This window comes from Poecilia reticulata, linkage group LG16 (assembly GCF_000633615.1).
Source record: "Poecilia reticulata strain Guanapo linkage group LG16, Guppy_female_1.0+MT, whole genome shotgun sequence".
Classification (NCBI taxonomy): Eukaryota; Metazoa; Chordata; class Actinopteri; order Cyprinodontiformes; family Poeciliidae; genus Poecilia; species Poecilia reticulata.
In genome coordinates this window covers 32,903,551-32,926,825 of record NC_024346.1, presented here as the reverse complement: position 1 = coordinate 32,926,825, position 23,275 = coordinate 32,903,551, and the positions used below count along the sequence as shown (strand labels likewise).

The window sequence follows — 23,275 nt, the reverse complement described above, 5'->3', positions numbered from 1 at the left end:
TTACATAAATGTATATTTTCGAAACTTTAAAAACTTTCTAGGGTTTTATTCTGTAACATAATGTTAACCAACAGGAATCACCCAATGGTGGGTGCACCGGATTCAGTCTGATCAGAAGCCTTACCACCCAGCTTACTTCTTTCAAAATTATGGAGCAGCAGCTATATTCTCTGCTCTGGCCTATGACAAAGGAAACTCAGAGCAGCTCCTTTAATCCAGGATTCTGTTCTTTTAGTCAAGATTTCTATTTTCATCTAGCCATCTATGAGAACTGGAGTGTATGCTATATTATTATCTTTGCTTCTTTGGTTCAGCTGGTTTTCACCATTGCAGACTTGAGTACTGTCTGGTTTGCTGCAAACAAGGCTCCATCAGTTTCCCATTCTATCGTACCATCACTTCTGAGCAAAACAAACAGATAATCAAACCCTTCTGCTTGAAGGAACAGTCCACTTTTTTCTATTCAAGAACTTTGGCGTTGCTCTAAAAGGACCTGACTCTTATCCCAGCCGCCACACACATGGCTGTAAATTGCTTTAATGCATCCTGAAGGTCATAGCTTGCAATACCAACAGAACCACAGTCTGTAAAATGCAAAAATGACAGTAAGTCTCCTAAAGCTCTTGCTGTTATACAATGGCTGGATTGCTCTTATGGCTCCCACATACTCAGACATTCTCTGTGTATTCTGCGAACTCCACATGCACTGTTCATAGACTGTTGAGATGTCATAGTAGAGCATACTGATTACCAATATTCCTTGTGACAAATTCCTTCATTTCCCACAATCTGAATGGATACTAGCAAGTTTGATAAGCTAGCTGAGTGCCTAGCCATATTTCTTCTCCACTAGGGAAGCCACAGCCACCTGTCAGTGCGGCACAGACGATGACAGTCACGCTTTGTCCTTGTAAGTTGTTGCACCGACTCTCAATTTTGTCAGCGTGATGTTGCATACAAAACAGTTTGATGTGACACATTCCCAGTTTACTGTGTGACACCAAGTACATGTACATGGTAGTAAATATTGACTTTTGTGCGGATGTGACCGGCAGATGTCTGCTTCGAGGACGGATGCATTTGGTGCAGTAATACCACCAAATGCTTTGAAGAACTTCCATCACCTCCTTACCAAATCTTTACCCTTGCAAATATCAAAGCTGAAATGCACTCTCTGGTTACCCATCTTAAATATTCAGACCACCTCTTTGTTATGCCATTTCTTAGGTTTTGTCATAATGGGCCACCCACAACACCATAAAACAATATTTGAGAAGTCATGTTAGCCCCACATTGTCCAAAGCCTCAAGTCTTTTGGCTGTGTGGAGATTTTAACAGCTTCTTCAACCCTGTAAGTCCATTCAGCATCACTGATCTTCTGCTTTGTTGCATGCCAGAATTTTCTAGAGGCCGCCTGCATGGTTGTGTTCTGTTTTTGTGGTCATGAGGAGAGCCAACCAAGTCCTAAAGACTTGCTTTTTCATCTTGATCATCTTAATTATCTCAGTTGCCAGTTTTGTCCACCACCAGCCTGCTATTTTCACAAACTACATGTAGGCTGTGTTTTGCCTGATCTTATTCTGGACAAACGGAGAAACCTCTCTAGGAGCTGTGAGAAAAAATTCAGTAATAGAGTCCAAAGCAGATGATCAGCTGATGGTTCTGCTCTTCTCTCCATCCAAGTGTCCAAGACATAAGCCACTGATCTGCTGTCAATAGAAGAATGATATTTCATTTTTGGCTTAAAGTGACCTGGTACCAAATACACTTAAGGTGCAGATTATATTCAGATCAGGAGGGCTATTCCTCCAGATCACATCCTTCCAGGTGTCTCAGTTATTACTCACATGGGAGTTGACATTGCCAAGAAGAACAACAGAATGTTCAGTTTACCTCTTTATTCAGTGAACCATACTCATCTGGTTTAGATAATCTGAACGGCTGTTTGGAGCATAAGTATAAGCAATCAAAAACGTCTCTTTTATAACTCAATGAGATAACCCTATCACTGGGGATCCTCAGCAGGGTGGCTTGCAATTAACCCAACACCAGTGTAATGTTTCTGCCTCAAGGTAAATCTGGACTTTCTGTCCTGGCACTGAGGTGGCATTCCACGTCCATAGAAGTAGATTATTACCCCCGGAATCAACAACTACAGGTTGCTACCTTCCACCTGGCTCACTTGGCACATGACCTCAGCTTCCCCTACTGCAGGTGATGAACCAATGAGAAGTTGGCTTCCTGTTGCTTTGCCTGTATCCTTAGTCACAGGAACCAAAGCTTGAGCTTAATTTGCTCCCCAAAACAACCAAACAAAGATGAGACAAGCTTTTTTTTGATCAAGTAACACATTGTTAGAGCAGTGGGATTCTTTTCAGTTTTGGAATCATTACTGCTACCGACCGTGCTTTGGCTCACTAAGCTGCCATTAGTAGTTTGTACTTGAATGTAAAGGTGTGTTGGAGCTTGTGTGACAGCACATGTGTTGGCATGGTATTTGTGTACATTTCCAGGAATTTATCTCTGTTGTTTGGAGGATGTCTTCATGTTTTTTATTTGATTTGTACACAGTGTGTATAAAACAAGAAATAGACTTAATTAATAAAAATAAAAAGAACGTTGAGACAATATAAATACCTCGGCTTATATCTCTAAATCTTACCACTGTATCTGCTGTTGATGCTAATCCAATCTGACCTTTGGATTGCTTTTGTTTTGCTCAAAGCCTGTGGCAACAGTGAAAAGCTTCCTGCCAAAAAGCTGTTTACCATGCTGCAGCAAGAAACACTGACCGTGCCAGCTACTTAATGAAATACGATGAGTGCCTGGCTGTTCTCACATCCAACATTCCCAAAACACCCTAATGAGGGTTTCTGCTTCTAATTTATTTCCAAGATCCAAGATGGTGTTCACAAAGAACTGGGTATATTATAATAAAACAGGTGCATAATTAAACTTTTAGGGGACCACATGCTCATGACAGCTCCCCTTAAATGCTATAAACACTCAAATAAGCCAACAAACTTTCATCCCTTGCCAGTCCTCTCATTGAAGTGGCTCTGCCAGCACATTTGCTTTGCATGTGGGAGCATTGTTGATGCTGTGTCGTCTTTGCTGTCTTTTGTTGAACTGCAATGTCTTCTAATGTGCTCACACACATATACTTTGCACAAATTTGAGCACACAACTAGCATATTACACACTTATGATTTATGTCTTGTTGTATAATGCAGTAGGGATTGTTAATGCCTAAAAAACATGACCTTGCATAGTTTACCACAGTGCCAAATGCATCAAATAGACATGGTTTTGGGTACGCTGTGTATGTCAGTGATGTCGAGGTAAGACTCACTGTATTTGTCATGTCTGAAGTTTCTTACCCCTTTTTTCCCTCGTCCCTTTATCCCTTTTTATCAAATTCTCACACTTTTTGCCTTGTAGTAGAGACGGCAGTCTTCAGAAGTCAAAGCTTGCAGAAGTGGAGCTCACACCTCTTGTCACAGTTCTGAACCACCCAGGAGTAGAAGAAAGAGAAGAATAAAGAGAGCCTTGGAGGAAAAAGAGGGAGGGAAACAGAGGAGTTAAACGATTGCAGAGCTGAGAAAAAGATCAACTCTGTGACATGTCCCGCACTCGAAACACCATATTCTCTGTGTGACTGAATGAAAAACGAAGCACATTTCTGACATTTTCCAACCATTGTTAGGATAACACACATTCTATTTTCACTAAAATCACCGTTGGAAAAAGAAAAAAACTTCTTTGTTTCCGTTGCATTGTTGGTTATGCATGTGTGCGCACACACAGTGACTCATCAAAAACTATATATGCAGAACAGTGTCCACTGCAGGGGGAGAGAGACAGAGACTGCGGCAGCAGCGTGTCGGTTGGTCTGTGTTACCCAGAAAGCAGTTGAGCACAATATCGCAACACCAACACCGTGAGTGAAACAATGACTGGGGCAGCCTACTATATAAAGTACTCGGGGACCACTTCTTTACAARTGTGGATGTGTAATAATAGAGTACGGAACAAATTGGCAACCCAAACTGAAGCGTCTATTCTATTCGCCTTATATATGAAAATAGTTTTAAAAAATAGGCCATTCATTGAAGGTGCGCCTTATAATCCGGTGCGCCTTATAGTGTGGAAAATACGGTAATGTAATGGTAAAGGCATAATAATAATTTTAGTAGAGATAGAGAAAAACACAATAAATTATGCAAATTGAACTTATTGAAGTCCCTTTAATTTATCACGTGGTTAATTGATTTATTGCGACAGGCCTAGTTCAGTGCAAGTTGTTAAATGTAGCATTTTACCTTTTACAATGGAGAGAAAAAATGCAATAATCCTACCAAGAAATCTGTATTTTCTGTGTTTAGTTGAAGCATCCAAGTTTTTTTTCTCCAGTAAATTCTGATAAGATATTTTTCTATAGAAATCAGCTTCGTGGCTATGATGGGCACAAGTGCTTTGTTGCCCTGTGTACACTACTATTTCTTGTCTGGGGATATTCATGTTTGTTAAATGTATTATGTATTTTATCAAAATGACTGAAGAACGTTGTAGGATTTGAATAAGTGATAGGCAGGTAGTTGTGTTGTGTATCAAAAAAAATACCTTTAGAAGATTTGGAAATGATTAAACAAATAGAAGGAACACTAAATAGGGAGTTTGTGTGCATGTCAGATGATAAATGAGACCATGGTCCGTTGAGGTTCTGATGGACAGAGACTCAGAGGTTTCCATCTCAATGCTCTGTTACCTCATCCCCCAGAACACTCAGCTCATCTTGTCATGTGTCTAGAATCTCACAAGTTCTCTCTCTGCACTGCGGACGTATGAAATGTTAAATGTGTAGAGATGTATTTCAGGCTCAGGTTTCTAGGGTGTTCATCTTTTCACATAAATCATCATCAAAGTTGTGACAGCGGGGGAGAACAGGGTCAGAAAACTCGACCTACTTGCCAAGTAACCAAGGAAAGCTTGGCTTACCCGTTGTACTTCTTCGCTCTAACTGTTGGAATCTAGTTCATTTTACTTGGGCCTTTTTGCTGAGTGATTTTTATTTATTTATTTATTTTAATGTGGTGCTGTTTTTATTGAACAATAAAATTTATATACTTGAGTGCATCTCTATCAATTCGACCAAGCGATTATTTGCTCATTTGGAACACATTGGAACATCATCATAATCATCATAATCTTGCCTGTTCTGTCCTTTCTTTTGCAGGAGCAAAAGGTCATCAGTCCCCACCTCAGAGTGTATTTTTGAGCTTCCGCATTTTGCTGTACAGGCCACAAGGCCTCAGACACTTTTGCTTCAAGCAATCTGTCAGAGCTGGACCCACAGTATGGTGAATGGATCCGCAGTGCCAATCAGTGAAAGTCTGGTCAATGAGGTGTTCAAAGCTCCAGGTAAGCAACATCTATGTGAAGTGAGACGATATTTGCCATTTCCAAAAAAAAGCAAAGTTATAGTATAAACTTTTACAATCTTATCAGTGACTACTTTATGTTTTTCCTTCTGTTTGTGTGTGTAAGATTAAGTGCTATTTCCTCTGGACTTTTTCAGTGTCACACAGACTTTTAGATAAGTCTTCATTTTACTATACGTTTGCTTTTAGTGCTGCAGACACTTTCAAAGAAAAAGTATCCCTCTACTTACAATGAGAAGTATTTGCAACTCCAAATGGTTCCACATGTGAATTTTCTTGGTTTTTCTCATGCAGTTGTGAGCTAAAAATATCAACACTGTAATCCCACTTGATATAATGAACAAAGTTTTTAGTTATAAAACAAAGACACATTCACATGTTTAGTTTTAGGTGGGTGCATCTAAAATTCCTTTAATTGAGCTTAGGTTTTAAAATCTTGTTTATGTACCTCGAACGAAGAAATGAGTGAGATGCATGTGAGGGATATGAATCAGATTAGTAGAGTAGTAAAGTTCTTTATGAATAAACTGGATCGTTAATGCCAAACAAATTCAGCTGAGAAATCTGAAGCTGGCTATAACTTATAGTGAGTTGGGTCTTGTGAAACATTTTACAGTTATTTCTCAGGGCTTAACTAAAGTGTGAGACTATGACTAAGAACAAGTCACCCCAAGTGCAGCTAGTAATCTGGAGCCAATTCCTTAAGCAGGGGTGCAAAAGATTCTGCAAATTTTCTCCAGATACATTGAGTTGCAGAAGACTGTTAAAGATGTACTTTTTAAAAAAAATGAGAGCTACCATACCTACTGTCAAGTGTGAAATTATGTAATGCTTCATTTCACCAAGAATCCCTTAAGGGTTAATTAATAAATGTTACCCCTTTTTAACGAAAAGGAGATCATAAATTTATCAAAACAGTAGCACGTCTTATGACGGTAGCATCTGAACTGTTCTCTGGAGGGCCAGGGATTTTCCAACTCATTAGGATCATGTTGTTTGGTATGCTGTCAACATTCTCCTTCAGCCAGGCCAACTGAGCTACCTTTTTTACTGTTGTGTGGCTGCCAAAATGTATGAAACTAGTCTCCCATGAAGTGAAGTCAAATATTCCTCTTCCCCCATTTTGCTGTTTTCTTGGAATGTGTCTTGAAAAGTGACATGGAGAAACATTTACACATCTGGCCAATATGCTGGCAGGTCAGGAAAAGTAGGGTGGAGGGGTCTTAATAGGGGGACTGAAGTCTCAGAATGCATGAGAGTGAAGGGGAAAAAGGTGATGCATTAGGTCAGAATCTTTTAGTAAGGAAAATACTCACCATAAATTATATAACCAAAACCAAATATTTTGGATTGTGTATCTCCATTTGAAGATGTGTCTATACTTTCCTCTTTGCAATCGTCTTTTCCCACACTAATGTGAGTGCTGTAGTTAAGTGGAAAATTAAAAGCGAAGAGGGTAAAGAAAAGTAAGGTCGATCAACTTGAATTTAAAAAACAAAAACTTGTTTACTTTCTGACTTTAGTTGTTCCTGGTGCTGTGCAGGAACCACTGAGTTTCCCACAGGAACTTACCTTTCCACTTACTTTTTTCAGCAAAATAATCCAGTCGTTTACCTGGTACAGGTTAAGGCTTGTCATGAAGATAAAGATTTATATTCATAACAATATGTATTTTCAATGTACCAAATTTGCAGTGCTCAAGATGAGGCTGAAAAAATATAGATAACAAAGCTGTTTGCATTTTAAACATTTGGTTTTGTAGCATTTTAGGAAAAGACTCCTTTTCTTCTCCTTTTGATGTTGCTGAGCCTTTCAGTGGTGGAAGGTGTTTCATATTGAGGTCTAGCACAGTTAGTCAGTGTCCTTTGTGAGGGAGAGCTATTTGCATATGGAGTACATTTAGTTAGAGGGAAATTGGACTGTTTAGTTGCTGGGGAAACATTTCTGCTTCAGTGTTATTACATGCTTCTGAAGGTTAATCTGAAGAGTTGAGATAAAGAAAAAATTGCAACTCCAATAAAATGAGTTCAGTAGGTATGTTTCCAATATCACATGAATTTTGAGCAAATTTTTAAGATGTTGCAAAAAGAGGCAAGAAAGGGATACAGGTGTGTTTCCAGCTGTTGGTTTGGAGCAAATCAACCAGGACAGTGTTTAAATTCCCAGAGAACAGTGACACTTTTGAACAGACATCTGTAATGCATGACACTTTGTTTTTCAGTCATCCATCTGTGGTGAGTAAGAATCTGTAATAGCTTTGTGCTGTTAGATGAAGAAATTGGGTCTATTTTCTCTAAGTTTTTGATCTTCGTTGCTGTTATAACTACTACATACTCCTTAGCTTCTTCGCTTCAGTAACGCTGGCTCAAGTTTATTAGAGTCTTTTGTAGTCGAGCTGTTTTCATCTTTATTTCCATTTAAATTGTATTTAAAGTTATATTATTTTTGTATTTTTTCTTTAAAGTTTGATAATAAATTTCTTCTGACATGGCCTCACCTAACAGTAATCTATTTCTCTCTTTTTAACTTTCTGGATATAGCCATGGTTAAAACATTTGAGGTCCCTTTGTGGCTAGCGGAGCAGCAGTAGTAATAGTGAGAAAGTAGGGCCAGTAATTCCTGTCTGCTTTAGGGCAATATTACACCCTGATTCCACCACACACTGACCATACTGACCTCCCACACATTTCTCAGATCTGTATGCATCGGTGGGAGAGGCCACTGTGCTGCTTCTGCATTGTGTGTGTGTGTGCGAGTTTACTACTACTAACATGTAAATAGCACTGCGAGTATATAAACATGTAATTTTGTTGAAGCACAAATCCTCTTATGTTAGCTGTAGCTTAGTATTAACAAAACTGCGTCAGCTGTTTCAGCATCTGTATAATCTTAATTCTCGACGTGCACACTTGATAAACTTGACTTTTTCTTCACATCTCCCTTGTCTTGAAGGATCATTTGAAAAGACAAAGGTAAGATCATTTAAATCATCGCAGCACTCGCTTTTCCCATCAGTGATTGATTAAACTTTGATCCAGCCACCACAGCTGCTTTTCTGGCCACAGAACTCTGTGGTGGTCTGGTCTACAACATGATGAGGGGGAGGTACTGGTAGATGTCGGTGGATGGTGGTCACCAGCCATGTTCTGGATGATTGCCGGGGGATATATGAGCTGTGACATAGCTTTAGCATGACAGATCCTCAGGAGAAAGAACAGAGGAAGAGAGAGTGAATGTTTTAATGAGCAGAATAAAAAAAGAAAAGGAACCTGAAGGCTGAAAGGGAAAGTGACAGGAAGAGGGAAATAAAGCAACTTAAGAGTTTGGGACCAACATCAGTGCCCAAAGTTACAACTGGCCGTTGGTTCCCTTTATTACACACAGCTCTGGCGCCTCTTTGAGTGTCAGGTTTGGCATATGGACAAAGAGACAGGCATATGCATAGATGTGTGCCTACCTTTATCATTTCTGGATCATATGTGCACTTTTGAACTCACACCATGTGATCCCATTTAGGGCAAATGACTCAAAAATGTTGAACTAGAGCAAGTCAGTGCTCTCACTGCATATCAACCAGATGGATGTTGATATTAAAGAAAGACCTGGGATATTACGCACAGTGCAGTCATTATTAAAACAAGTCATTTGTTTTTGTTTCTTCTCATGCTTAAATCTTGAAAAGAGAGACTAGATTGTGGGGTTTGTGGGGTTGCTGATGACCAAAAGAAATGGAAAAAAAAAAAAATCTTGCATCACCAGAACTTGTTTTTTACCTTTTTTCACACTGACATACCCCGTTGCTTGGAAACAAATGTCATTTCTGAGATCATGTAGTAATAGTTGTAATGTAATAGTTTTAATGCATTTTTGTACTGCATGAAAAATACTTGTTTTTTTCTGTCTCTACTAGTTATCCTGACAGTAGAATGATCAGGGAGGGTTCGGTTTGTTACCGAGTTGCTCTAATGAACTTTTTAGGAAACATGATGTTCAACATCTATTAATTGAGACAAGTTGGAGGAACAAGCAGCTTTGTCTTGTCAGCTAATAAGCCCAGACAGTTTTTGCAAAGATTGTTTGAATACATTTCAGTGTTTTACAGTGAGAGTGAAAGACAGAAGGACCAGAGGTTTCCTTTGGTCTGTGGTTGTCAGAAATGTCAGTAAAGAGATGAGGAATTAAATGAAAGCCCTAAGATGTCTGTTTCAGCGTAGCCTGGCCCCTCACTCAAATATCCATACTTCTTTGAAGAGGTAACTTATTGGTTTGGGAGAAAATTCTTCCTGTCTTCTTGTCTGCTTCACAAATTGACATCAGGACAAGAAGAAAGCTAGAGGGAAAGGAAAGAGAATGGGCTTTTTCATCTACATGCAACCTTATTTTTGACATTAAAGACACGTTGTGTCAGCATTAGAGAACTGATAAATAAATCTTGCATGGAACTTGAGACAGTTCTTGTCAATGAAAACTTCAATGGACTACAGACGGCCTTTATTCCATCCATGGCAGATTGTGATGATGTTTTAAGTCACTCCAGACTCGGTCTTTCCCTACATTTCTTTTGTCTTACTGAAGCTGTCTGCACCTTCACTGTTGCTCCTTTTAGTCACTAGCTAACAAGTGATGCCAGTGGAGTCAAGCGTCAGAGTTTGTTGACTCATGATTAGACTTCCAAATGCTTAATATGTTTATATTTAATGCCATGAATGGACCTCAAAGTGGCTTCTGTTTCCTCCATAAAAAAAGACATATTTATTATTGTGATGGTAGTTTTGATTGTGGCAAACCCAGAGTTTCTTTCCTTTACCATGCTAACCATGTCCTCACCACTCTGAGTTTCAAGTTCCCACATGCTTCATCCAAAGTCAAAATGTAGTCACGCAGTCACATGGTTTCAGGATGTTGGCATTTACACACACCTGTCATACGACGCCATAGACCACCTAGGGAAGACCCCTCCCGCTTCTCTTTACGTACTGAGCCCACCTGCCATTCCCACTCCCTCCTTGCATTCTCTATTTTGCGTTTATGAAATGGTCACGAAGAGAGTCCCACACTTTTTTGCAGAGAGCCTGCTCCATGGACAATGACATTACAATTTCCATCCAGGAGTTTTCAATCTTTTTATTGTAGTAGTTATTTAGTGAACAACTGTACAAATGTACACAATTCCTCACCAGATTCATCAGATTCTTGAAATTATTTATGTCTTCTGCGGATACAAAAACCATATAGTGGAAGAAGACTAGTTGAAGAGAAAAATCATAGCAAAAATAAACAGCTGAGCACATTCCTCGATAATCACAGAAACTCTTGACCTATCACACAACACTTTGAGCAGATATGAGCAAAACAAAGCTTTTTTTTTGTCATGCTTCTATATCAATGAGAACCTATTTCTACACTTTTGATGCAATATGTGGGAGCCTTTAGCCTTCCAGTCACTAAGCTCAGGTTTGAACAATGGACAACCCTCCCAGGTGACCAATAGTTAAATGTTTCAATCCATGGCAACTGAATTGTCATAGATTACCATGTAGTGTGTCCAAGATGTCCTTTGTGACTGCAATAATGCACATATTCATATTGTCATGACTGAGATTCAATATTTTGTGCAAAATGTGAAATAGACAAAAATGGACTGATCTTATATAGTACTATTTCACTCACCTTTCCTAGCATTTAGAAGGTACCAAAAATGTGTTTTAATGTTTTACTCAGTAGTGGCTCACAACTTTGTTTTGGAAAGGTAAATAGAAATATTATGCAAATTTACATACTGTGGCCTTGGTTTATAAAATATCAGAGGCAACGACTTGTTGACTATTACAGTGTCAGTACCTGCACTTCTATTGATAATATTTAAATAAGCAGAGCAAAAGATGTGAAAGAATCGGTGAAAAGGAAGAGTTATGAGAGCCCAAACCATTTCAACAGAAGCCTTTATTTTGATCTGAAAGGCGATTCTTAAAATTAAAAGCATAGAAACTTTTTTTTATGGTTTGGTTGATTAATGGCAAAGATTCTTCAAGAGTTCTTAACATGAATCATCTAGGACATGAAACAAAATCCACTGTGAGAATAATATGTTTTAAAGCACCCGGAGCAGACTCTGGATGTTACCAAGTCCTAAATTAATGACAGACTGAAATAAATCTGTTTGTATTTATTTCATCTTGTAGTGTCTACAGAGCTGACTCCCTGCTGAGAGCCAATGGTCCCATCTGAGGGTAGTGACTAGTGCCAGCCGAGCACATAGCTTCACGTCAAAAGGCCATAAATTTCCGCTGTAACACCCATTGAAGTGCCTCACCAGCACTAAAACCTCAGTCTTGGCTACCACCACACACAGACCCAGCAGTTCCCTCAAAGCTTAGATATAAATATTGATCCCCATGGATTATTAGTAAACAAGAATGCTTTGCTTGTTATTTTATTAGTTTTCTCTCATCAAGAGAAAATGCACAAGTAGTAGAGCCTTTATGACTTATAGATACACAGGGGTGTTAAGATCTGAAGCGAGGGAGAGCACAGAGTATTTCCAAGTTGCTTTTAAGCAATAAAGAGACTGGTTTATCGTCATTAGCTGTGGTGTGTTGTTTCGAGCATCTGTCTCGGTGGAACCACACTGGCATTCCATCCTGGCTGCTACTTCAAAGCTATAATGCCCTTGTTTCTTATAGCCAAATTTGTCAGGGCAGCATTAAGCTGAGTATATGAGTAACGGAAGGACTACTGGAAGGACTACTAATATACTTGATCCTCATCCAATACTGTCTTACCACTGGTTGGTTAATTTCCTCCAAACGGCAATGTGGGAATGACCTATTTTGCAAAAAAATAAATAAATAAAAGCCTTTCTTCCTTTTTTTCCCCCTATATGTTCTTCCACATTTCTATCTCTTAGGCACTGTGACTTTTAATTCATTTTTTCCCTACACACTCCTCTGTTCCACCCCAATGTCTGCCAAACCTTGCTTCCTCGGCACATTAGTGTTTGCCAAATTGCTTCCGCATGAAGCCTCCTTAATTGTGGTAATTCAGTGGCAGGGAAAAACCATGGCTTGAATGCAGAGAGAACATATGTCACTGTTTTAGTGGACAGACAAAAAGGCAGGCAACACCTGGAGGGGATGGAAATTATGAAAACTAGACCTCCAGCTTGTGCTACCACCAGCACTTAGACCCCATCACTGCCTTTATTGCAATGATTGTCCTAAGCACTGAGTTGTGCAGTTGTTGTAGCCTCTGTTCAACGAGGCCTGGCAGTACTTTTCTCAGTTAGGGAAAAACACATTTACATTTGTATGCATTTGTCTGAAGACACTTGCTCGCTTGACTCTGTGTTTTGATGTACATTCACCCAACTGTGTTTTTTATTGAATATTTTGGTGAAAAGATTTTTGTAGTCTAGATTGATTCGGTGGTTTTAGTATTTTCAACAATTTGAAGAACTAGTGTGCTTTGAGCAGACCTGTGTGTGCGAGGTTGTGTTGATTGTTGTGGCTTTTCTTATAAATGGCTCATTGTCTTCCTTTATCCAAGAACAGTGTGTGATTTCTTAGTGCTGGTGAAGCCTCAACAGTGATGGGTGGCATGGCTGTCATTTAGCGGTACTTGGACTTGACATTTTTTCTTAAATAAGCCCACTAACTAAAGTTCTAAACGTATAATACAGTTCAAAAGACAATTATCTCAACTATATTAAGAGTTGCTGACATTAGAAGCAGTACCTCTATAAGAACTGCTCTCCTCTCAGCTTTAACTGCAGGAGAAACCACTACTGGTTTGCCTTGTCTGTTTTCCTGTCCCACTCTCTCTGCATGTGTCTGTATTTCTGCTGTGTGTCAGTTCTGGGCACTATGCCAACAGACCTGCTCCTACTTACTGCTTCTACTATAGCCCCTCCTGACTTAAGAGAGACAGTTATTGTTTCTGCATCAGCACTTAATGGCTCAGCTGGCTGCTTTCAGGCTACCCAACTTGTCTATGTCTACCTCTTTTTCTGTCAGCCCCCTCGTTGCTTTAGGCTCAATGCCAAGCTGGAGGGTTGTAGTACTCTAGCTTCTCTATATTTACCTTCATATCATGGTTTGGCAATAATGTACATCTTACTAATCATTTGCCATCAGTTACGGAAGAAATTAATACATTTACTATGGACTGAAGACTTTCACTTGAATTAAAACAAACTTGTTTTTCTCAGAAAAAGTTAGTGTTACACTTTGAATTTCTTCAGTCCAATGGTAGATATCAACATGCCACTTGACCAATCCCGTCCTGAAAAATATTGGCACATGTAAAAAAAAACAACTCCTGACTATTGTTGATAGTAGCAGAAAATTTAAACATACCTTAGCTCTGCCATATTCAAGTTAAGAGTTCTTCCTGTTAATTTCCTTTACCTCTTGTCTAAGTCATCTTTGCTTTGTTGCAGTGAATTCGTCTGGTTCTGCACTTACACACTTCTGAGTTCCCTTTTCTTTTGTGTCAAAATTGGGTCATAGGTATACTCTGAGATGATCAAGTTCTGATGTTCTTTTAATCAAGTCAGAATCATCCAGGTCTGATTCTTGATGCTTTGAAAAATTTATTTGATTTCCCATCTATACTCTGTACTAAGACTTTTAGATGTCTGAAGTGTAAGTTCACAGTCCGGATGACTTAAATGGGAGAGAACTATGGTTTCTACACTTTGAAGGATGTTCCTCAGCTCTACAGCTTGATGGTTGAGTCAGGAGTGCTTAGTGGAAGAACACTCACTGAAGAGGTTTACAGATGGAAAACACGTAAACAGGCAGAAAATCTTTTATGTGGCTTGGTCATTCCATAAATACTCGCATAGTTGTGATTTTAGAAAGCACAAGAGAGGAAAAGAGGAAAACATGAGCATAGCTGTTGTTGTGGTTGCTCACCATCCCCTGCAGCTGGCTTATCATTAGTGCATTATTGCATTAATGCAGTTTTTGTGCCAGCATTTAGGCCTGGAAGACAGCTGTCTGGAAACAGTGCAAAAAACAAACATAGTACTTGCAGTGCTCCTGATCTGCTTTTAAAATCTGCCACTGACTTTCCAGATCCCATATGAAATAAAAAGAAACACTCATAAGAGTGTTCATAAGACACTTCACAGCAGTTAACTCTCAATTATTTTATTTTTATCCAGCTATCAGTGGAACTCATCCGCTGAATAATGACGTAAAATAGCTGACAAAGTTTTTTTTTTTGTACTCTTTCCAGTCCTCACAGTAACAAATTGTGATTTTAACATCAATGTATATGAACAGGCGTACATCATACTTTTTCGGTCATATATGTCTGGCTTCCATGAATAATGGGCTCTAGTGGACCATACAGCTTACTGATTTTGACTTTTTGTCTTGGCCTTATTTCTATAAATTAGTGTTGTTTTACTGACTTCCTTTTGCTCTTTTCCTCCCGTCCTCTCAGCACGTCTCATCAAGGTTTAGTCAGGCAGTTGCCCTCTTTCTGTCTGACGGAATACTGTAGCCTCTGACCCCTAGCTGTGTGTTTATGTACCTCTTGCACCTGCCTTTGCTTGACGACTAACAGCGCCACACAAACATTCACTAGGTCTCTTAACACGCAGAAACGAACAGACACACGTCTGATTGTGTTACACACACATGCACCTTGCACACATACGACACACAGAATGCCATTGTTCAAGCTGACAAAATTACCAACCCTTGGTTTTTCACTCTTCCTGTGCACCCCACATTTTTATAGTCCAACAGCTGGACAAAACATTTTCGAGAACCCCCCCCACCACTTCCCAACGCCCTCCTCCTGATCAGCAGCTACCAACCCAGCAGGTGCTCTGTGCCCTTGAGGGCGTCTACGTGGGCAGAAGGGATGTGTTATCGTGATACCCCTGGTGCTATTTATCCACAGCATGTTGGAGACTAATTATTAAAAACTTAATTTAAACTCAGACTGTTAAAAAGCTGATCAATAGTTTAAGACCACAGTCTTAAAACTTTTAGTTTTAGTCTGAGGAACTTTTAGTCCTGAGGAAAGTCTCTAAGAGGGTGGTTGGGAACAAAAAAAGTTGATTGGTAAACCTAAAAGTTCAGAGCCGAAGGATTGAACAGGAAGTCTGTAAAAACAGATACTTGACCCAGATTATGGCCCTTAATGAAGAAAAGTTTTTAAAGAACAGAAAACAGAAAAATCTTTAAATCTCCTCCTACACCACAAATTCCATTGTTGGACTTTTCAAGGAAGGACCAAACATGGCACATTCAAATGTGGTGGCAAGTTTAATTTTCATACAAGAAAATTCACTTTTGATGGTTTTCATGGTTTCCAACATTGCAGGCATGAGAGGGAAATCCCCCTTGAGATGATGTCTGTGCAAAACAGTGGGGGAGGCTCAATCGCAATCGAGAAGCTTTTTTTCCTCAAAGGAACTAACAAATGTGGTTAACTATGTGGATCTCTTGACTGAGAGCCCTCTTCATTACGACGATGACTGGATCTTTCAACAGAACAACACTACAGTTCTGGGCTTCTCCCAGGAGAGTAATGTTCGTCTTTTGGATAATCCTGCATATCTCTCTGATCCAAATCATGTAGAAAATGTTTCAAAAAGAATGATGAGAGATTCTTGCAAAATCAGATTTCATGAATGCCCTTCATGTAGTCACCTTTAACACATTTAAAAGTGATCCCTAATTCTCCTGTAAGCGTTGCATGAAGCATCACTATTAATCAACAAAATATTGTTAGGCTCCTCACTCCAGAATCCTTTTGGGACACTTTTAGTTTTGCTTGTAGGTTTTTTGGTTCTATGGACTATTGACCAGCTGATGAACAGACTGTTTTTAGCTCCATGCTCCGGTTTTGTTTTTGAATTTTGTAGCTCCATTTGGAACTGGGTGACTCCCAGTTCCTAAACAGGAAAATGCTAAATGTGCTAAATGTGAGTCCTTCTAACTCTTTCTCTGGTCTTATGACTTTGATTGTGTATTTGTTTGTTATATCCAGTGGAATACAAAACAAATCACAATGTATTAAACTAATGTAATACTGAAAAGTTACATGGACAAATCACAGATATGGTCTTAATGTTTCAGCATACCATTAGTTTTTAATGACAGTTATGCATTTACTTTGATGATATAGAAAGTATGTGTTGTTTACTAGCAGCTGACTAATACATCCAAAAGATAATAAAGTAATTTATTTTAGAAAAAACAACGTCCAACAGAAGTACATTATTAATTTGGATTCAAACATGTCCACGCTGGAATGTCTTTCCACTGCTTTCGTCCTAAATAGACTGGAAGCTGTTAAAGGAGTAAGCAGCCAAAATCCCAGAGCGACATGCGGTGCTGTTCTGTTTGACTTGCAGGTATGTTAAAGTGTGTGGCAGAGAGACTTCAGCTGGGTTATTAACGTTACCATCTTCCATCTGGGCGTATAGAGGGCCTCTCAGACAGCAGGTGAAGAGGTTGATTGGTAATTTGTCTGAAAGAGAGAGAAGGGAAGTCAGTGGTTAGGGATTTTAGCAATTTCCCAGCAATTCCCTTGGTTAAGTGTGGTATTTGTGGTCAACTCAAATCCTGCCATCCATGTCTGCGTGCTTGCAATAAAAATACATTTGAGCTACAGTTGAAATCAACTCAAACCACCAAGAGAAAGTCTCATCTGGTGTTTGCTGTCATTTCATCTTGGAATTAAAAAATATTTTGCGTAAATGTATTGTACTTTATTAGTACCACTGGAATGTATTGGTTGAACATTCCACAGTTTTTATGCATTAAGATCAGAAACTTTTACTGTTTCAAATTAGGAGTTTCAAGCTTCATTGCCAAATGAGTTTTTTTTTTTTATCTTGTTTCTTTTTTTTTTTTTGGTCATGGTTCCCCAACTAAACTGTGTATATCTTACATTCCTAGAGAGGAATACCCTTCCAAGCCAAACAAACCAGCCTGTGTTCTCAGCTGAGTCACTTGACATTAAAGTGACATTTGGGAGACATCTTTAGCACAGAAGTACACATACAGAAAACTTAAGTTTGTTTTAAGAAAAGTACTGATAATGTGTTCATAATGTTGAAATAAATGTTTAATCTTTGAAATCATAGATGTATGAAGTCCACATTAGGACTGTTGTAAATGAATATTTTAGTAATCGAGTAATCTGTCGATCATTCTTACAATTAATCAAGTAATTGGATAAAAAAATTGATAAAATATAATACTGGTAAATCTAGCGTAACACCAGTATTACCGTTCGTTTGAACAAGCAGCTTCCGGAGGAGAAAAGCTGGCATACTCCAGGCATCACGGCAGTCATTTTAAGGACAGAGTGTTATTAGTCCCACAAAAAGGATAAAAACCCGGACATTATCATCAATCAATCAATGAAATCCCCACAGGCTGAACTCGAAAATTGGACATTATGCTGCTAACACTTAGCTTTCGTCAACAGCTCATACGTGAGAGCGGTGCGCAATGCAAATAATGTCCCGGCCGGGACATGGTGCACTACATAATAAAACATAAATTGACGAAGCTTTGAGGCAGATAAACTTTCCTCGAGGGATTTCAATAATCAAGGTACTCAAATTATTCGAGGAGTCGTTTCAACCCTAGTCCAGACCATAATCAACTCTTGAAGGAAAGAAATACAAATTGAAATAATGAATATAGTTTGGGGAACAAATATATGATTTTATTTCATTTTTTGTTTGCTTTCTAAACTAAAACAGAACAACCAACTAACATCTTCTTCAGCATTTTGGTATTTTGCTACTGGGGTATTTCTGACGTTGGGTGAAACACAGAAGAGGATGTGTTGGAAAATAACTCAATGGAAGAGAAATTATTAGGATTTCTGTTATTGCTTTCAACATTTTTGCCTGCAGTCTTTTACAACTGTCCACAGTACTGCTCTTCTCCTTATTCATACAGAACCGTTGCGTTAATCAGTTGGGAAGTAATCCCCAGTTAAATGACGTCCCTTTTGTTTCATTTAATTAAATTTTTTCTATTCCATGTGCAACTTCTACTTGGTTTAACCTTATTATTCTTTTGTGGCATTTTGTTCTGCATTTTAGATTTGTTAATCTCAGAGTCATATGTTCAACATGTTACAAAAAACCCAAAACATCTGCAAACAGTAAGAAAAAAAGTGTTGACTGCTTGTCGGAAATGAAGAGGTATTACTGTAAGAGGGGATTGTTTTGAAATATCCTGAAGTCTTGTTGGAAATGGTGATGTAAGAATGCAGTGTCTTTCCCATGGCCAGTTTGTAGCTCAGTGGAAGAATGTATCAGGTGATGGATGGATCTTCCTCTCTTCTCTCAACAGGCTTTTTGGCAGAGGACACCATTTACTTTATAATGCTTTTCAGTTATCCAGCTAGTGTTTAACCTTCCTCTGCTTTTATGTGCGTAAAACGGTTTCTGACTATAAAAAACATTGACATATAATTACTTTTGGTATGAAAATTCTCCCAACACACACACACATACGCACATCTGCAAGTTTCACACTCTTTAGCACTGTTGAGTTATTAGGAAACAAGATTAGATTATGTGATTTTTAATTATATGTCCTGTAGGTGCAATTATTTCTCTTTCTAATAATTTTAGTTCGTTCTCTGAAAAACACAGCCCTTTAAAATCACTCAGTTTTAATCTTTGGGCTCTTCAATGTATGCATGTAGTATAATATACACATCAATATGATACGCTTGGAAAGAAAAGGTACTTTTTGTTTGTAGTAGCCACTACAAAACACTTTTTTTTATTTTTATTTTTATGCATTTGTTAGTTGTTTGTTACATAGCACTTGGTTGGTCAGTTGTAATTAAAACTTAATCAGATAAAAACAAAGCCACAGAAGAAGTTTTTTAAAGTTGCAAGACTTCAGTTCATATTCACTTTTTTATTTTTTTTATTAGGTGTGAAATATCCAGGCCCGTCACCGACTCTCGAGGGCTTGGTCCAAAATCTGGAGCTGAAGTTCTGCAGCCGTGCGATGGTGAAATGTGCCTCAGGAACTGTGGGAGCTGTAAAAGTGTGCGCCAGGACCCCAGGTGTGTACAGCTGTGCCCTGTTAAAACTTTACTGCTTGTGTAGGAGGGAAAGAGTGAGACAGACTAGACTCTTCCTTTACTTTTTTGAAGTCATACTTTTACATGCTCCAGTCTGTCTGTATCCCTCTCTTTTCTTTAGTCCACATTTTATCTTGATTTCTTTCCAGCTATTTGATTCAGCCGCTGTTTTCTCCCGGATCTCATGTCGCTGGGCTGTGGTCACGTCTTTGATAGGACGGATGTTATTGAAATAGTGTCATAGCGAAAAGTTCACAAGTTCAAAATGCACACATGATGCTGGTTAGATTAGATGTAATGCAGCTGTAATTATAGAAACTTATAAACATAAAAGCATGCATAATAAATTTTGGTAACTTTAATATCTAGGATTCACAGAATATTCACTGCATAAAATAATTCACTACTTTAGCAGAAGATGACACTGTTTCATTACAGCTAATATTCTGCCCTGCATTTAGAGTATAATGTTTGGTTTTGCTTTGACCCTTTAAACAGTGAATGGACTGAATCTATGCACCACTTTTTAGCCATATTTATCAATCAGAGAGCTTCATACTAGAGCCACACAGTTGCCCCCAAAGATGCACATTTTTATAAACCTGGGCAGGAGAATCCTGGAGTCAAACCTGTAACTTTTGATTGAGTATTTTTCTTTTCAGCAACAAGGAATAAGCTACAAATGTTCATCATATTTTTCCTCATGGATTTTACTGTATGCTTAGTTTTTATGATGCATGGTATTTTGACCCAAATTTTATGCAGTACTTTATTTTACCTTTTTATTCCAGACTTTGTTGTAAGCTTTAGTAAGAGTATAATTATGTTACGATTGTTTTGAATTGCTGTGATAACATGCATCACAAGGATGTAGCTATTAGCTCTTTTACCTTGCAGCTAGTAGGTCCTGGATTGAAAATAAAAAAATAATAACAGATAGAAGAGAGATGCTGTCTTGGAGCATATGGATAAACGTTTTTAGATAGAGTGGTACCTTGGGATCCAAATTATGTTGCTCCAAATAAAGGTCAAAGACTAGATATGATGCCAACTGTTGGCTGGGAACTCAGAAATAGGACTAGCTAAGAATTTTGATTTAACCTAAACTCTTGTCTTTCAGGTTCAGAGGAGGGCATAAAGGAAAAGCTGGTTCCACTTATTCAGGGCCCTTCTGACACCAAAGAGCTTCACATGAGTCGCTGGCTTAATGAGATTCGCAAGCCCGAATCTTTATTGGCGCCGGACCTGCTGGCATTTTCTGTACAAGTGCCTCAGCAAGGGGATGATTGCAGGAACTCAGGTAAAAAAACGATTATTTGGCTCCAAAGATGAGTTGGTTTTAAACTGTAGATGTGGGAAATCAGATCTTAGGAGGGATTCCAGTGTTGTAGAAATGTTGTTTAGATACTCTGTTCCTGTACAGAACTAACTGCATTAACAAATTTAAAACTAGAGGCATGGGAAGGAAAAAAAACATCCTCTTTTCAAGACTTGATTGATTTCTGCAATGTCATTAAATGAATTTGTTTTGCAGCTGTAACAAAAACTGGAGTTTTTAAAGGAATGTACAGTTTTTTTTATTTTTTTTAGAGTGTTAGTTTTGTCTCTATTGACATTGGATAAATGTAGGAATTCTGGTAAATTCTGTTTAGTGCATGGTTTCAGATTATTACTTTGATTTAGTAAGCATATTGCTTCAGCGAAGCAGTGGCTCATAAACTAAAGACATATTTTTTGAATATTAAAACCTGACATAAACACAAAGCAGAAGACTGAATAGAAGCATAAAGGGACAGAGTGAGTCCAAAGATGAAGTTGATGAAGTTGGGCTTTGAGTCCCTAAAGAAAAGGTTATATCCCCAGCAGATGTTTAACTGTGAAGCTCTGCAATCCTTCTCTATATTGCCTCTTCTTTTTTTCCAATCTTTTTTGTTTAAAGTGTCTTTATTTTGTTCTTCTTCATTTTGTCCAGATACCTATTTTTTTATCATGTGGACTCTGTACCTATGTCTATAATTTCATTTATTTCTCTTTAAACACATTAATAATTGAATTTTGTAATTGTGTAATAATCTGATCTAAAGTAGTTGTTACCAAAAAGCAAATGGTGTAACTTTGTTTTATATTGTTCCGTGTAACTTTCTTGACCATACATGCTAGCTGGAGTACATGTGCAAAATTTGAATTTGTGCCAGAAGTCCTTTTATATGAAATTCACCTGTCTATACAGGCATATCATGGGGCACCCAAATTGATGGGCTGGAATTTTTCTCTCCGTTTCTGTTTTGCTGTGTGTGCACGCGTGTGTTTGTGCGCTGGAAGAGTCTGAAAAGCCTGTGTGTGAGCGCAGGCAGTCTTAGATGTCCACTTAAAGGTCTGGTTTTTCTAGGCTTTTCAGCCCCACATCAAAGCCTTTGGTGTGTGCACATGTCCCTGCTGTCAACCAGAGCTGACTGAGAGCCTATCAGTGAAATGTTTATGGAATGATAGATGTAACGCCTCGTTCTGCCAGAGGTGAAAGGTGGTCCAAAAAAAAAAAAAAAAACTAAAAGGCTGCAGCCTTTTAGAATTCATTCGCTTTGCTACAAGACAGCCAATTTAAGTGATTGTGACATTTCAAAGTCAAGAGATTACTTGGTGTATGTTAATGTATGCATAAACCTTAGGATCTGGGTAAGCAAACTAAAGTAAGCCTTTCTTTCACTGTAACTGTTGAGATAAAATATTCTGCAATAGACTTTCACTAATCGACTTTCATTGTCTGAATTACTTTTACTTTGTGGAAATTGTCATATTGTAATGCAATCGTTTTGTCATTTAAATGTCTTATACATATTTATTTTCCTCTCCTGAAGCAATTAAACTGATAAACCTTAATTTGTACGTTCATGTTTTAGAAAATGTGAGTGCAGTTAGTTAAGGTCTTGTTTTTAGTGTTTCACCTCCGTTCATACATGTATACATGTGTAACCTGTGTTCTGTCATTTCTTAGAGATATCACCAGCACTTTTCTTAAGGATCTTTTAATATAATAAGTTAAAAGATTTATTATATTTACCATTAATTAAGAATGAAAAATGTTTCTATCACTAGGATTCCACTTTCTATAATTTTCTTGGTCTGATATACGTATTATCCACATTTGCAGCATGCATGTCTTTTTGCATTGGTTCCCCTGTGAAACACTTGTAAGACAAATCACAAATGAGACGTAAATTGCCCATGTAAAAGCAGTGATGGTGCCAGTTGTTGACTTTCTGGTGGAACATTTAAATAGGAACTTGGACAAATATTTTAATCATGTTGCAATCTCTCCTATTTTAATCTTTTTATTGAAAGAGTGAGTAGTTTGAAAATATGGCCAGGGACATCTGTTTTCTGTCTTGTTGTTTACCAGTGACTTAAAACAAAATTCCAGTTTACTTAGAAAATGAAGGGAGTGGGTTGGGGTTTTGGATTGGTGGTTAAAGGAAGTCCTGGTACACTTGCAGAACTCCTGCAGATTGAGACGAATCTGTTTTCATTTAATTGAGCTGAGGTTGGAACGTTCTAATAAATTGAACACAATTAAAGGCTCAACTCTTGATGCTTAAGACCCAAACAGTTCTGGTTTGAAATGTCCTCTGAGAAATGATCTTTGGAGGATGTGTAATTGCCTTTAAGCATTTTTTTAATTTACAAGGTCAGTTATGCGTTGTCTTCAAATTAAATTGTTCTACTGTTCTTAATAGTGAGATATATATATA

At 38.2% G+C, this 23,275-nt stretch overlaps 1 protein-coding gene across 3 annotated transcripts in view; it reads left to right on the top strand.

Annotated features, from left to right (window-relative positions):
* vps13b (vacuolar protein sorting 13 homolog B) overlaps nt 1-23,275 on the top strand; it is a 312,942-nt gene that overhangs the window by 53,721 nt on the left and 235,946 nt on the right. For all 3 annotated transcript variants that reach the window (XM_008432898.2, XM_008432900.2, XM_008432899.2), the window contains 3 exons: nt 5,237-5,421; nt 19,377-19,511; nt 20,650-20,829. In XM_008432898.2, coding sequence (XP_008431120.1) covers nt 5,237-5,421; nt 19,377-19,511; nt 20,650-20,829 — 500 coding nt within the window. The remainder of the gene's footprint in view (nt 1-5,236; nt 5,422-19,376; nt 19,512-20,649; nt 20,830-23,275) is intronic.